Consider the following 16,701-nt stretch of genomic DNA (forward strand, 5'->3'; position numbering starts at 1 on the left):
GACAAGTACTGGAAGAATGATCTCTGGGAGAGGAAACAGAATTGTTCTCCATCCCAGAGGCACTCCTAAGCTTCCCAAGGGGGTGGTGGAAGAGCAAAGTGAATTTTATCAGATATCCCAAGTTTCTGTTTGCCTTCCACCATCAGCTCTCTTCAAATCTTTATGGGAATACATGGGTGTAAATTGGGGATGTAGGTTTCCAGACCTATAGCACTAGCCCAGAAAACAGGGCTTGGATGCTTAACCCATGTGGACTAATCCATGTAGGAGGCTACACACACCACATTGGCTCCACTGCTGAAGCCTAGCAAGACTGTTGTGCAAGACTGACTGTAATCCCAGTCAGCTGCCTGCCTCCAGAAGGGAGAGCTGTGGGGCTCCTGCCCTTCAGCCAAGCTTTTAGTAGGTTCTTCAAAATCAAATGTGCTTCTTTGTACTGCCTGGTAGGGATTTGGTGGACAGGGTCCCTGAGTGGCTGAAATGGGCAGTAAATTACCTGTTCTTTCTGCCTTGTGCCACTCCTAAGTCCTGCCTAGTCACAGGGAAGCTGATCTATCAACAGTACTGAGTACAGCTGTAGTCTCAATGGAGTTAATGTTTCAGCCCTTGAGCACAACCAGCTTTACAAACATCTTATCATTAAGCTTCTTCAGTGAGTGGCAAGATGACAAACGGGAGTGGGCAAATGCAGTGAGAGACATCATCTCTAGCAGGGTTAGTGGAGAGGAGTAGGCGTGGGAGGGCAGGGTGGAGGACAAGCACAGATAAAGCTGGAAAGGAGGCCGAGCAGAAGTGTGTAGGTCCTGGAACAGTATTTGATGTGCTGTGTGGAGTAACAGGATGAATTATTTATGACAGCTATTGCTTTTGTGAAACCTCTTACTGTCCTGATTTCCCTTCCAGCGCAGCAAGCCTGCAGACACTGGGTTGTGCTGGAGCAGACCACTGCCAGGGCTACAAGGCTACAAGGATCTGGTCTAACTCAGCCTGACTTTCAGTAGTGCTCAATTCTTTTTAGTAACATTATCTTCCATTTTAATTCAGGAAGTTCAGATGTACCACAATGATTTCATTACAAATAGTTTATATTCCAACATGAAAGTACTTTTGGTCCTCATACAAATTCAACCCTAAGTTTATGGCAGTGATTACAGGCAGCTCTACCCAACTCCATCATTTGAATCCTTTCCAAAAGTGATTTACATTCAAGAATACTACAGCACTTTAACAAAGTTACAGCCAAACTTGGCTGTCACATTCAGCTGTATGCTTAAACTGTCTCGGTCTTGAGTGGAATCAATGCCAGTGAGCAGCTACATTAAGTAATAGATATTTTAGAATTCCTGCATCAAGTAATCATTTATGTCTTTTTTTACACTGAGTTAACTCCAGTGCGCCCTCCATAGTTACTGTGTTCTTTTCATGGTCTGGAGCCTCGAAGAACAAATAAATCAGATCTTCCAAGTTCCCTCCTGAAAACTCACTGGTTCTTGTTTTCAGCTCAGCACTGATTCCTCTACTAATACTTGTGCAGAAAAGAGTTAGAGGAGGCAGAAGCTTGATATGATGAAAGGATGTAAGCGGTGGGAAACCAAAAGGGAAGGTGAATCCTGAAAGAGAGTTTGTGTGGATAAAGGATAGGTGGGAGCAGGAGCTGAAACTGGGGAAGGAAAATTGGAAAGAGATTGAAGCATGCAGGAAGCATGGTATTGGTTGTAACGAAGGAAGAAAAGGGTCCAGAGAAAATGGGGAACATCTGAGTGTTCAGGTAGCCCCCAGAGGCTGCCTTCCAGAGTATCTACATTCTTCTGCTGCAAAGTTAGAAGTGAAACCCACAGGCAAAGTGAATATCTCATCCCACATTTATGCCTCATCCAAGCAGGATTGATAATGGGCATGATTCTACGTCATAGAAAGCTCCTTTAAAAAAACCCAAACCAGCCAACCGAACAAACCACCTGGCAACACATTACAACAATGATCAGGCTGCCAAGTCACACATTCACATTGCTAGTAAACACCAAATTTAAGTTTCTTTCTTCAACTTTAGATTGACTCTCTTTATCTTCTATGTGGGAGATCCTTACATCAAATTCAGACATTAATGCACTCACATTCTAATGTGTTTCCTGGGTTTTGAGTGTTGGGTTTTGTTTTTTTTCATTTGCAACCTGGCAATAAATTAAAGTGTCTAAGTTCAGGACAGTAAAACCAAAATAGGGCTTTAAAAGTGCGTTTTCCAGAGTCAAATTACTTGAGGTCATCAAACCACTCACAGAAATGACACCTATTCAGCTCTTGCTGTGATCCTCTGTTGAATTTTATTGAGATTTGCTCAGGAGTGAGCATCATGATGGTACTGCTTGGCTAGGGCAAAGAGACACAGCACATTGGCTTCAGCCAGGAACCATAGCATCTTGCTTCAAGTGCTCTCCAAGAGGAGAAAATGGTTAATATCCTTGCAAGAATATTTGGGACTTTCACAAGGACCAGACCAAAAATACGTGTAGTCTGGATCTTGGCTTGCATCCACTTTCTGAATGGCCCTGGGATACACTAATATCAATATCCTGGCTAGTAGAAGAAGGTTTGTACATTTGAGAGGAAATTCACTGAGGTAAAGGTGGCTGTCTCATGCTGGTCTGTGATGTGCTGCAGCCTAGCGTGGAATGGCACAAATCCTGTATGGGTGGGGCTGCAGCGTACCCCCGAAAATAGGTTCTGTGTTGATCTTCGTCACCCCCTCAGGGAGCCGGAAGGTGAGTGCCCGCAGCAGATTGGCAAAGAAAATGAAGAGCTCGGTCCTTGCTAGATGCTCCCCCAAACATACACGGTGCCCTGCAGAAGGAAGAAGGGAAGGACAGTGAGTATCTAGGAATTTTTTAGTTTCATAATAACTTTGTTCATTCTTTTTATAAGCAGAGGGGATTTTTTTTGTTCAAGGCCAGGATCATGAAAGCCACAGAACTAAAACTTTGTGAATTCTTTCTCAGAAATATCCCATCTAATGTCATAGATTCGGGAGACATCAAATGAAAATCTCAGTGAAAATCCCCAAGGTACCACCATCATTTCTTTCTTGACCTTGCTTGATCTGGCAGAAAATTATTTTACTTTTACAGGAGATGTTGAGCTTCAAGGTCATACACAAAGAATCTGCCAGCTGTTTGTGCATGCTTTCTTAGTGAGTTAAAGTCAGCAGATCAAAATTACTTAGCAATGGCTTTTTCAATTTAACAAAGGCCTGGTCACTTTACAGGCAAAGCAAGAGGCTTAATGTTAATTTCCAAGGGTGCTCATTGGAACCAATAGCATGAGCAGTACAGGTGGATAATACATTCACATTTCCAGGTTAGCAGACAAATAAAAGGAAAGAAAAAGCCAAAGGAACTTTACTGCTAAGTGTGATCTCTAACTGCATTTTTATCTTATTTCCTTCTTCTGCAATTGGATTTTCAGTTCTGTAAGCAAGAGCTTAATCCTTTGTTTACCAGGATGCATTCTGCTTTTCTTTCAGCTTGTTTCTTTAAAAGGGATTGCAAGTAACTCCAGTACACACAAGATGCATTACTTCTCAGGAAAAAAAAAATTACATAAGGAATACTACAGATAAAACTTGTGAATGACTGCAGCATGCAATAACCTGAACCTGGGAGGTTCAGGAGTTTAAGTGGGATTCGTACCACAGTGTCCTAAGAACAGTTTGGGGTCTGACAGCACAGAAGCATCTCTCTTGGCAGATACGAGCTAGTACTGTTCTTGAAAAGCAGCAAAGAGCAGAGATAGAAGATGTTATCTGAAGAAATACCATAGTCTCACACTTCTGTGTTCTTCATCCAATCTGTTGGGTTGATTCAAACTGCCGGTGCATTTACCTGCTGAGAATGGTAAGAAGGCTTCTCGAGGTATAAAGTTTCCTTCTTTATCCAGAAAATGGCCAGGGTTGAACTGTCGAGGTGTCTCCCATTGCTCAGGGTCATACAGAGCAGATGCTATATTTGGTATAATGATGGTGCCCTGCAAGGAAGAAACTGTTGATTCAGTTCCAGCTACTAGTCTCTCACCCATCAGTTTCTGCCTGGTGGATAAAATTGCTGCTGTTGCCATTTCTTTGTAATGAGCAGATATGATGGGGTTAGAAGACCATTTTCCCAGAAAAGTGGAGTTTGTGATAATTTTCTGAATGGGAAATTATCGTTTCTCAGCCCTGCAGCTATGTCAGTGGGTGTTAACAGCATTAGTGATTTTGGTACAACTGCATTGTGACCACTTTTACTACTAATCTTAATAACATTTCTAGTAGGACTCTTTTGTCCTCAGGTCCCAGCATTGGAAACTTCCTTTCAGGCTTAGAGAGAGAGAAAAACGCATCCACAACAAACTGCAATACTTCATTGACAACAACCTCTGAGCCCTTTTAGCAGTAGCACTTCAGGCTTTTTCTTTACTGGTTGTTCCCAGCAGACCCGTTCACATGCCTTGGCTACCTGGCTGTCAGAAGCAGATGGAACAGCGTGAAACCTTCACTACAAAACGAGTTAGGTGGGGTCAGTCCCAGATGGCAGTAATGGTACTGGCCTCTCCCATGTCTCTTGCAATAAAAGCAACCAATTCCTGTTTCTTACTAGTGTTTTACAGTGAGAACTGGCACGCAGCATAGCTTATGTCACTCTAAAAAATGCCTTACTGGCTGTGAACACATGTCGTAGGCAGTATTTGGGAGCAACTCCCTCACACGGTCTCTCAGCTGTTACAGATTCAGGCAGGTCTTTTAACTCATGGAATCAGTGGAGCTGAGAGCCGTCCTCTCACAAGTCTTCCTCCATCCCAGGAGTGCTGGCAGTGCCAGGTTGGGCAGGGATGTCTTAACCTGTGCTTTGGCAAACCAGTTTCTCCTCTCAGTTCATCCCCAGCCAAGCAGAGCTGGTCTCTGCAGTTGTGCTGTTGATCAGTAGGGCAGGAGCTCAAGGCTTCTGTGATAGGGGCAGGGGTCTTATCAGCTGTCTGAGCATCGACACGCTGAGTGAGAAGCTTATTTCATTGCTGGAGCCACAAATGGTAACCATTCTCCAGGCACCACGTTCCTGGGTTTTATGGAGAATAGCTTATAGATGGAAACTGGGTTACAAAACTGAAATAAAAGCTAAATGACTCTCTGCTGAAGAAAGAACACAGGCTGAAAATGTGTCTGTACCTTTTTGACGGGGAATCCTAGCAATGTTGTGTCCCTCACACTCACTCTGGGCATGCCAACACAGACAATGTTGCTGAATCGTTGGATCTCATGAACCACAGCATTTGTATAGGGCAGTTCTCTCCGATCCTCGTAGCTAATTAACTGGGAAGGACTTAAAACAGCATCCAGCTCCTTCTGCACTTTCTCTGTGAAGAAACAGTCACCATTTCAGATAGGAAAAATGCATAAAATATTTTAACTGGTCTTTTTTCTTAAAGCAACAGGAAAATGTATTATTTCAACATAGTACAATTAAGTCTATAACCTGTGATTTAATATGATTTAATGCCCGAGTTTAATATGTGAAAATAAAAATAACAGGAAAAAAACCCTAACAGTGTGGTCCAAAACCATAAGCATGGACTATACTGTACTTACTCCAGCTCTGACATTTATCTTACAAGATGCTTGGTGGGTGTAGGGCACGTCACTCAGCTCAAAGTTTTGAAGGGATTTAGGGATTGCTTAGTTTACTTTATCTCAAAATCTAAATCTCATTTGCAAAATTGACATATATGCCTTGGATATTAACTCCCAGTGCAAGGGATGAGTTGAGCAGAGTTGGTGCAAGTATGGCAACATACTGTATGGACAAACAACACCTGAATCAGCCTAAAACCTTGGATGCAAATATGCACTCAGTGACACAGCCTTTTCAGTCTCCTACTGAGGCTGCAGGAATACAGGTATCTCCCTTGCTTTCAGGGCTCAAGCACAGCAGATGAAAGAGCCACCAGCCCAAGGAGTACCCAAGTCCTCCTTAAACCCTGGTCATATCCTTTCTCTTCCTGACATTAGATGTGGATGAGGAAGCTCAGTCTGGATCTACAGAGGCGTTCATGGAATTGGTGTTAATTAGGTAAGTGACCTCTTCTGCAGTATTAACTCAGACAGGGACAGTTTGTGTGTACTGCTAGCAGTTCTTGCCTGAAAACACCACCTCTACATATCAGGCAGCCAGAACGCTCCCTTTAAACTTCTTTTTCTATTTCTACAGTCTTTCCATCCCTTGCAGATGTTCCACATTCATGTTTTGTTTTCTCCCAAGGTTTATGTGCTGCTTTGTGAACAAACTGAAACAAACATTACTGGTTGTTTAAAGACTAGATGCTAACACCATCGGCCAGTTACATGCAAAATACACTCTACTGAAACCTTGAGGCCACCCCTAAGCAACCCATATTCCGTGGATGCCCACAGCCTAGCCTTGTGCATGAAGTGCTCAGCAAAGACGAATGGAGTCACTGCATTTTTCAAGGAAGTATATGGATTTGCACTGTGCAAATTATCTTGCACCTCTCTACCTGTTTCCTGACAAGAAATATACAGGAAGAGGCAGCTGTCTTTACCAGGACCATGGGCCTTCTTTCAGGCAACCTGCAGCCCTTCATAACCTGCCAAGATCTGTCCAGCTGGTTTGTCCAGGAAGGGATCCAGTGGGTTGTTAGAAGTATTGGCGTGCTCAGCAAGGAGTGTTGTGCTAGGAGGGGAAGAGAGCGTAGGCTGTGTAGCAAACCCAGCGAAGTTGTGTTAGCAGTCCTCATACCTGAATGACGTCTGGTGTGGACAGGACTCATTAGAGCTCTGATCTCTGTTCCTGTTGCCATCCATCAGCCTGCAAACTCTCCACACAGAGCACCTCACTGACTTGTCACTGCAAAGAGCTAATTTTTGTCTCACTGCAAGTGCCTTCAGCCACATGGTTGGTCAGGTCATAGGATAGGCCTCTGATTTCTCCCTCTGCTGCTATTCCTTTTATTTTCAGAAAGTGAGAGCCAGGCTCAACTAGTGGCTTTTGTGCCTGCAACTCATTATATTCAGCCATGATTAACATTTGTAGTACTCACAGCATTTCACAGCAAGAATCACTCTCACCTTGGATGTCTGGATTCACTACCATATAGAGCAGTCCCCAGTACAATGTTGTGCTTGAGGTCTCTGATCCAGCGAGGAAAAGATCATTTATAATGTATACCAAATTGTCTTCATCATACTTGGGCTTGACCCCATCTTTATACTGCAGATGAGGATGAAAAGTTGAAGTTAAAGCATAAAAGTTAGGTGATCCTGTATGCCTCCTGTGTGAGAGTCCTTATTTCCACAGCTGGCATGTGCACAAACAATATTCAAAATTACAGTTTTTGATGAGTACTAAGAGATTAATAGTTTCCCAAATGCACATGGTAAGTCTGCATTGCTCTTTTTCATGAGGTGAAGTATTCTTTCATTAAAAAACAGGCAATTTTATGCCTGTTGACTTAATCACAAAAACTTTAAAGCACAATACAAGTTTTGCAGTTAGCCTACACTGTACTTCTAAACAAGTGCCTCGCAGCGTGTCACTCATTAGGCCTTGGTCTCTCCAGTATGCTGTCAAATGGTACTAGCAAACACCAAAGGAAAACCTTTCAGAATAAAAGGGTCTCAACAAAACATCTTGAGATCTCTCACATCAGGATAGATCTGAACTGTTGGGAGAGAGGTACCCAAGTATTTTCTTGTTATAATAAGGGAGTAAATTATAAAAACAATTCAAGAAAATACATTAAGCAAAAACATGTTAAAATAAACAGATTGCAATAACTTGCACTCCTGACACCAAAGCAAGCTGCATCTTTGCTTCTAAAATGGTTATTTTAGTAAATCTTGTCATACTCATTCAGATATAATGTACAAGAGGATGTATTGGCTCCTTCCAGAGTCCATGAGCCAACACTGTGAGAACAGTGGCAGCCTGACTAGCTGAAAGCTTATGACCAGAGGTAGAAGCTACATAAACTTCATCCACCCTAGGAAAGAGATGCTTCTTTCAGCTCCCAAAAGTATCCCAAAATGAGTAAGTTTGAAGCAGAAACCCTTCAGCTGTAGAAGGTGAAGTGGTCTACCAAAATTATGTAACCTACAGGCATAAACTGTGTCATATTTACTACAGGATTGAAGTATACACGTGGGTATTTATGGAAAGTAGTTCACACCCTAACATACTTTGTGGTAATTCATTCATATAACCAAAACATAAAACTGGATGCCTTTCTGGGAGACATTAGTTAGTAAGTTCCAAGCTACTGTATTCACATGAAGAAGTCTATGAAGAAACTATGATAGAAGGGGTCAGACTGGATGATTTAATTGTCTGTTTGGCTTTATACTCCATAAACGTGTGGTCAGGCAGAACGAATGCTTACTTTCTCCATCTCAGCCAGGTAAAAGTCAATGAAATCCTGTGGTTCATCTGGTATCCCTCTCTCCACGTGTCTTCTGATCTCCTTCCTTGCAAAAGAACTCAGGACATCATAGCAAGATAACGCTTTCTTATGAGGACCAGGAAGACGGCTCATCACCCAGGGGAAGATTTCATAAAGCTGCAGGAGTGACATACAAGAGGTAGTGTGATTTATCTGTCAGTAACAAAGTTGCTTTACAAATACCAAAAGGTTGAGTTGTCCTGTCTGGAAATGTAGATAGTGGAATAAGCAAGTTAACGTTGCTTTGAGTAGATTTTTGCCAACATATGGGAAAACTTTACTAGTAATTTTGATACACTCCTGGGGTTAAGGCAGTACTGCCAACACTCTGCTCATGCCAGTAAGTTTACTTGACTAATGCAGATCACTAGAAGATCTTACTACTGCACATGTTGGAGATCCTAGCTCCCCCACACTCAAAAAGTAATGACATCTTTTCTGGATATTGTGTGGCTACTAAGATTACCAAGTCTGTGTGACTACTAAGATTAACAACTTTGCAGCCTCAAGTAACTGGTGGAATTTGTGGAGCTAAGAGCTAATTTAATTTTCCCCATCAGAGTCCTCGTGACTGCTAGAGGACCAATAATTGTTCTGATGTTTAGAAATATTACATCTTCAGTCTGCTGAGTATATTTATACACAAATTTGTCAGCTCAAAGTACTGTCCTCTAACTTGGAGAGTTCTCTCTCTGCAGAATCTGCCATTCCACCTGCCAAGCAAACAGCATTTCTATCTATCTAACTCCTCTCTTTGTTCTTTCAGACCTAAGTGAAGTCTCTCTAATTTTAAGTGATAGTTTGTAAGTTATCCAAGGAACATTTCTTTACATTTGTTTCACTCCAGACTCACAACATAAGGCCTCCAAGACACTAAAATAGGTCCCACAGATTATTACACATCAGAACCTATTTTAACACTTCTCTGGATCTAAAGGAAAAATAGTGCTGGAAACACTCTATGATTCTGTCTGCTTTTTTCATGCTGTTATCTGCTAGTTTACACCAGTCCCTTTCCTCTAAACCTTTGCACTGAAATATTCTGAGCTCATAGCAGATATTAACCTCATTAATTCCTATATTTCATAATTTAATTTTGTACTATTAGAATTTGTTCCATTCTTATAACTCCAATCCACAGTGCTTACAAGCTCTTGCAGCAGGATATCCTGAACCTCCTCTGTATTGTTAAGGTCTCTTGGCTTTGTTCATCCACAAATTTAATCTATTTTTTATTTTTTTACTATGGCAAAGCTGTATAGTGCTACCCTCATATGATAGATTTGCTGAAAAGCTTTACTACCAGATCAGCATTTTAGTTTGTCTTTTCCTATAAAACTCAAATGTCAATAGAATTTGCTATGCCATCCACAGTCCCTATTACACCCAGCTTGTCCCTCTTTAAGGGTCTAAACCACAAAGTCTAATTCATGCGGAAATCTTCAAGTGCACTTCAAGTGCAAAGTTGCCCTTTATGTTGTGGTAGGTACCTACCAAAAAATCTCTGACAGAACTTGAAGTGTGAGGCTGTCAGGGAATGTATGTATTGTTTTTGTAATATGTGAATTGAGAGTTATAATGAAGTAATGGAAAGATTCATAATGAATATTTTATTATTTGTGAGGGAGGAAAAAAGGCAAATTGTCAGCATACAATTTGCAGAGTAGTAAAAAGCAGTGAATTCAATGACACCCATCTTTGGAGGAGAGAAGAAAGTAGAGCTAGGAGGAGCAGCACTGCAGAGTTCAAATTTATTACAAACTCCAATCTCAAATTAAGTTTAAAGGTTTCTTTTTTTTAAATCTCAGAAATGCTGAAAAGCTTAAAGCCAGGAGTCAACAGAGAGATGTCCCCTAAACTTGAAAAGAAACAAGAGAGTTCTTAAAAATGGCCTCAAAACCAAGGAGGCAGTAATAAGGTTCCTAAGGACATCTCTAACTCCCAGTTTGCGTTTGCCAGCTTCTCTGTATTTAGTGGAGACACATTTTTGTATTCGCATTTTCATTTTTTACCTGTTTCAGAAAAAGATTAGCATATCATTTACTCACCCGATGAACAAAGCTGCCTGCAAACCTGAATAAATTCTGTGTGGCACTGATCAGTTCATGGAAGGTCTTGTCCTCATGAGAGAAGTGATATCCAAAAGCCAGAGCACAAATCACATTTGAAATAGAATGGAAAAGGGGGAAAGACGGATCCACAGGTCTTCCTGCAAACACAGTAACTGGTATTCACTCTCACTCTTTTCTCCAGGTGTTCCTTATACAGATAGGACAAGACGTTATTAGAGATTACATGAAATGTTCTTTTTATCCAGCTGGGGCACAAATGGGGACAGAAATGTGGCATTAATATGTATTCATGAAAATAAAACATAGTCTTAGAGCAAAGGACACTGTTAAACTGTTTCCTCATAGCTCTCAAACAATCCCCTAAGATCCATGAGAGGATATAATCAAATATGCTGTCCCCAGTTGTGTGGAAGAAGACAAGTCAGAATGTGAGAAGGAAGAAATGTCACTGGAGATGAATTAAGAGAAGACAGTGACAGACATGTTCAAAAGTATAAAAAACTACTTAGGAAGAAAGGCTGAAGGAACTTGGGAAAGTTTAAGCAGCGGAATAGATGGATAGGGACTGCAAAGTATACCTAATAAAACTATTACAGTCTTAGCTGTGAGCAGTAGATAATCGTATCTCTGTCTGATGATTTTTTTAAAGTTATGAGACAGACATCCATCAAAAATTATTTGGATAGAAATGATCCTGGCTTGGACTCTAGGATGAACCTGGCAACCCACTGAAGTCCCCTCTCATCTCCTACTTACTTTGATTCTCTTGCCAATAGTTACTTAGCCAGCCAGATGCTAAAATATCCAGTTTACCTCATGGCACCTAAAGTCATTGAAAAGTAGAGATTTAGAGAAATTACTAAGGTCTGCAATACTCTTTAGTTACCTATTGTAGGCAGTCAGAGAATGGCTTGGCTGTGCATCGTATCATTGTACAATCATATCACAGACAAATGATAAGCCCATGGAGGTGGAATTTCAGAAGTTTCTGACTTTATTAGGTTTTTGAACAGCTTTTTAGGAGAGAAATTCCCACTTGCCATACTATGCTCTGCCTGCTTTTTGGTCTTTGATAAGTTTGGATACACCCAAACTCTAGAAAGGGGTAAGTGAGTTTGTGTACTGAAGATACGGATCTATGGACTGAAAAGTGTCTGATTTCCTAGCAGATAAATACCTTTCAGGTTCACAAAGAACTCCACCAGGTGAGAGGCCTCCTCTTGCACTCGATACTCCAGGACTTTTTTCCCCATTCCCAGACTGCGTAGAGTCATTATACCAAAGCGTCTCTGCTGCTTCCAGGAGTGACCACTTGCCAGTATAATACCTGAGGGTATTCCCTGGCATATTAATATTTGCCATAGACATGAATGATTCATTTTAAAATGTATTATAAAATACATGGAGTAAATCAGGGAATATACTGTGCTACAAGTATCTTTAGGTGAAATTATCAGTAACCAGAAATCATAGCCAAACATACCCAAACTATAACTATAGCACATTTTTAATATTGAGTGTAGTTAATCTTTGAAAAGAGCAATCTAAGGATTTGCTGACTGCTTCATTTCTTCATGTCTTAAAAAAAAACCCCTCAAGATGCCTTTTTAGATGATCTGCTTTAGCCATACTCAAGTGATCATTCTCAAGACAGGAATAACTGGATGACTTCTATAGAGTGGTGTACAAGGCCAGGGGATGTTTATGGAGATACAGATCGATTGATGTGACGCTTGTAGGCTGAGGTGGTGAAGGTGAAGGATAAGTGACATTTGGGCCGTGTTTCTCCTCTGGAAGGGAGATCTCCACGGATTGTTAAATTGCAGTAGGGGTTACCTGAAGAGCCCCACGCTGCTGCTGTGATGGTGATGCTTTACCTACTTTTGAACAACCTTTGCTTTGGCATAGCAAATGCAGGGGAGGAAAGCGAAGAGACTGCAAACTGCTAAAATACCCCAAGGAGAAGTGGGGTTTCATGTGTCGGAGTCACTCTCGCAATCAAAGGGTATTCACCAAATGTTTAAGACTGGTTGCAAACACAGCAATGACACTTCTGAAGGAGGGTGTTATAGGTTTCTTGCTTGTGATGGAAGGTGTTTGGCAACAATAATATATACAGTTACCAAACATAGAAAACAATCTTTGCATTCAGATCATGCACAGGAAAATCATGTGCAGCAAATTGGATTTTTCTGTGTGGAGGACAAAATTGCTGAGTTCCAAGCTGGGATCACATACATCTTGGACACAGCAAAAAGGTCACCTAGAAACAACCTGATCTGGAGTGTTTCCCAGGCTTGGGAAAGCTCAATACAAAAGGCATCACGCCAAATGCAAGTTATTCTCAAGAGCTAATGGAGGACTTGGACAGTATCTGGTGGAAGAGCATTCTGAATGGGAGGGTAGAGGGTCTAACAAGGCAGAGTAGTTTGGCAAGTCAACATTCCTGTGCACTATTTATAGCTGGAAAGGCTCACCTTTTCCTTTGGCCATTGCTCTGAAGAAAGGTGTCACCAATCGCCCAGAAACATCTTCAGGGTGCGTAGTCATGCCATCCTTCACCGCTTGATATCCATTCAGTATGACCACCGGGGCCCACCCGAACCACAAAGTATACATGTTACCATGAGTTTTTGCCAGCTGCAAGTGGAAAAGGTGCCAGAAAAGAACAGATTAAGCCCCATACATCTCAAACAGACACTGCACCTGCTATTCACAGGCCCAATGGCCACTTTTGTGATAAGAACATCATTCCCATGAATGTAATTATAGCTAGAAGCAGACAGAGACTTGTTTTTCTGAGAATGAGGTTTTCAGACGTCAATTTTTTTTTACCTGGGGGAAGTGATTTTCTTTTCAAAGCACAGGCTGCAGCCACACTGCAGCAAAAGAAAGAAAACTTTGTATTTTATGTTGCATAACATCCAACCCCAACATTTGTACCTCGTTAATTGAACAGCTATGCTCTGCACCTCTCTGGGGCTCTATGCCTCCAGCTAGCCCTTGCTTTGCAAAAGGAAACCAACTGATTAAACCTGCTCCATTTGTGTGCTGCAGGCGAAGAGGTGGAGCCAGAAACTAGTCAACAGCCACGAAGTGCCAGGCTGCAACAGAGCGCAGGGTTTCCTCACAGTACTGAGGAGAGCACTGAGCACTGGAGGCAGCAGAGGTGTCCAAGCAGGGACAGGTGTACGGCGGGAAATTCAATCATTTGTGGAAAAACCTTCATCCAAGAATGGGACTCTGCTCCAACACACCCACGATGATACAAAAGAGGTGGTAGACAGTGTCTAAGATGCCATCAGAATTACATCCAATTGATTACACTAGTCAAATGCTTCTCCTTATAATTCTTTAGATGCTGGCTTTCCTCTCCGTGTTACAGCATCACTGCCTGTCTGAGTCTGCACTGCACAGTGATCTCTGCGTACTGTCTCAAACATAGATCTGAATTAGAAGTCATCTGCAAGCCATTGGAAGAATTACTGCCAGGGTGCAGGGAAGGACTGAGCTTGCCTGGGGAGGAGCATCTGTCTCTAAAAACAAATGGCAAACAAATAGCTTTAAGGAGTTGTTGGAAGATGGGGCGTGCATGCCCTTTCCATATTACAAGCATACATACATGCACCATATTACCCACTTCGTGATAAAATTAAACAATGCCAGTGGGTCAGAATTTTAAAAAGTAACACACATGAACTTATCAGCAATGGAGAAGCATCTTTTCAATTATTGGTATTCTCTGATTTTAATTACAAGGCAGAAACCCTGTCCCCAAGTTTATTTGGTTAAGGACATCTCATGAAGATGACATATTCCACATAAGAAGGTGACCTGAATGTAGGAATCAAGTTGTCCATTTATATGTCCATACCTTGTCTGTAACTTTCTAAGACTTAAAAGCTTTCCTTTGCTATCAACATATCAGTTTTGTTTAAGCTGTGACTAAAATTAGGCAATTCAGAGCATCTTAAAAGAAATACCTCCATCAGAAGATCCCGATGAAACTGAAAGTTCAGGTGCAACAAGTTTCCAAACAATGGCAGAGGAGTTGGTCCAGGAGGGAATTGCTTGCATGCCTTTTGCAGTTTGAAAAACTCAACAATTAACAAAAAAATTATCAGGACTACAAGCGCTTCAGTTATTGTCAGCATTTCAGAGCTGATTTATCAGCTTGTCTCTATCAAAAAGAAGGTACTGGAACTTGGAAAAAGTGAGCTTCCTTCTTGTTCCACCAGTTCTCTCTGCAGACTGAGTTCTGTAGAGTCTCGGTTCCTTTCCCTCCCTCTGTCCCTCCCTCTTTATCACTGCCTGCCCTTTTCCTGCACTCCATACATTCCCCATACTGAGATACATCAAGCTGATCCCTGACCAAAAGCATACCTCGCTGGTTACAGCAAGCCACAATATGAAAAAGTGGAATGGCTTGTACTCGAGGTATTTGTCCTGAAGCTTGTGTTAGAGAACTCCTGGTGTGTATTGGGGGATCTGGATTGGAATGACACCTGGTGAGAGCCCTTTGACCACTGGATATGAGTGAAACTCAGTTTCATCCGCCTTGGGAACTTTAAAAACATACACAGTTGTTCATCTCAGAATCACCTAATTCAGATTATGAGGGTTACACGTCGGTTACAATAAGTTAGATTTTCCAGGTGCTTTAGTCACAAACATTATTTAACTTATCTTTAAACGTGGTTGTAAATTCAGATTTGCCTGCCAGTACACACAGTTCACACAGGCAGAAATAACAGTAGTTGCAGACTAAGCATGCAATTAGAAGACAAAATTGTTACATGTATTTTCTGAAAAATTGGCCTTGAGTGTTCCATCAAACTTTTTTTTTCCAGTAAATGGAAAAAATAACAGTTTCATCAAGTGAGGATTAATGACATAGGGATAATGCTTAAAAACTCACATTACAATTAAATAATGAAAAATCACAATATTAAGAGTTGTTATATGTAAAATGAATTAAATATACAATTCCAAGTGTAATTTTTTTTTTTTGGTATGTAACTTAATTGAAGGCTTCATTTGCCTTGGTTTATTTTCTACATTTTTTATCAATTTACAGGACACATCAAAAATCTGTCCTCTGATAATGAAGGGATTCACATCTTGTTTGAAACACAGATGGGGGAAAGTACTCTGTGTCAATTACCAGAGGATCTCATCTTGCATTGCAGAAAGTGTCTTCACTAAAAATGAAGTACAAGTCTGAACAAGAAATTGCCCTGCCCTCCAACGCATACATAAACGCAATATTTTGCAAACCTGGCAATGTTAAGAAAGTAATGTGACTCAGTGATATCAGTCCATCTCCTTCATTTGGCCAAACTTTGCAGGTATCATACGTACCTACATGCCTGCATTATACAGTGAAGAGAGCATGGAAAAGTAGGGTTTTTATGACCTTATCTGTGCAAAACTAACAAGACATTATGGGCAGTATGTGTGGGAAGCGGGTTGAGGTGGGCTCCGCAGCTTTGCCAAAACCAGTGCAACTCAGGTACAACTGTCCACTATGAGGCTAAAATCAGCACAATATAAAATCAGAAATTTTTTTTCTTCAAACCAAAATATCAAGTTTAAAATTTTGAAAAAAATGGAAGAAAATTAGTTTTATGCAGACAGCTGCAGTCAGAAGAAATGCCGAGTAACATAAATTTCATGAATAGACTAAATACAATCAATCATATTAATCTCTTATGTGTTTCGTCAACATTCCATTGCTTAGTTTTAGACATTTCATACTTGGTGTAGTATTTTAACATCAGTAAATTAATTGACCTCTTTCAGAAGATGGGTCAGATTTAACTGGAATCAAATCACTAGTGTCAGAAGCAGGATGATTACAAATGAGCCAGCCAGCAGTTTATCCTACTGCATGTTACCATCACCTTTCATTTTTTGGTGTTTTCAGAATTTTCCAACCATCTGAAACCCACATGCATGAATACTTACTTACACCAGTGCCTGATATCACTAGATAAGCTGTACTGGAAACAAAACCAGGCTGAGAGATCTTGTGTAGGCATGTGTCTGTTCCTGTTTGATGCCTCCTCTTCTGAACACACTATCAGAAATATTTGCTGGGCTTTTATTTTTGGCAGAAAACCCAGCTTTCCTAAGAGGTAGTAACCAA

At 41.1% G+C, this 16,701-nt stretch overlaps 1 protein-coding gene across 1 annotated transcript; it reads right to left on the reverse strand.

Moving 5' to 3' along the window:
* Positions 1 to 2,597: 2,597 nt before the first annotated feature.
* LOC309408086 (cytochrome P450 2J6-like) lies at positions 2,598 to 14,707 on the reverse strand (the record flags this gene model as incomplete). Its single annotated transcript, XM_082003809.1, has 9 exons — positions 2,598 to 2,838; positions 3,876 to 4,017; positions 5,195 to 5,382; positions 7,112 to 7,253; positions 8,422 to 8,598; positions 10,530 to 10,690; positions 11,731 to 11,880; positions 13,031 to 13,193; positions 14,537 to 14,707. 9 exons carry the CDS (start codon positions 14,705 to 14,707, stop codon positions 2,660 to 2,662), a joined length of 1,473 nt encoding a protein of 490 aa, XP_081859935.1. The 3' UTR covers positions 2,598 to 2,659.
* Between the last annotated feature and the right edge of the window lie 1,994 nt (positions 14,708 to 16,701).

Source organism: Phaethon aethereus (genome assembly GCF_964289735.1).
Source record: "Phaethon aethereus genome assembly, chromosome: 9".
Taxonomy (NCBI): Eukaryota; Metazoa; Chordata; class Aves; order Phaethontiformes; family Phaethontidae; genus Phaethon; species Phaethon aethereus.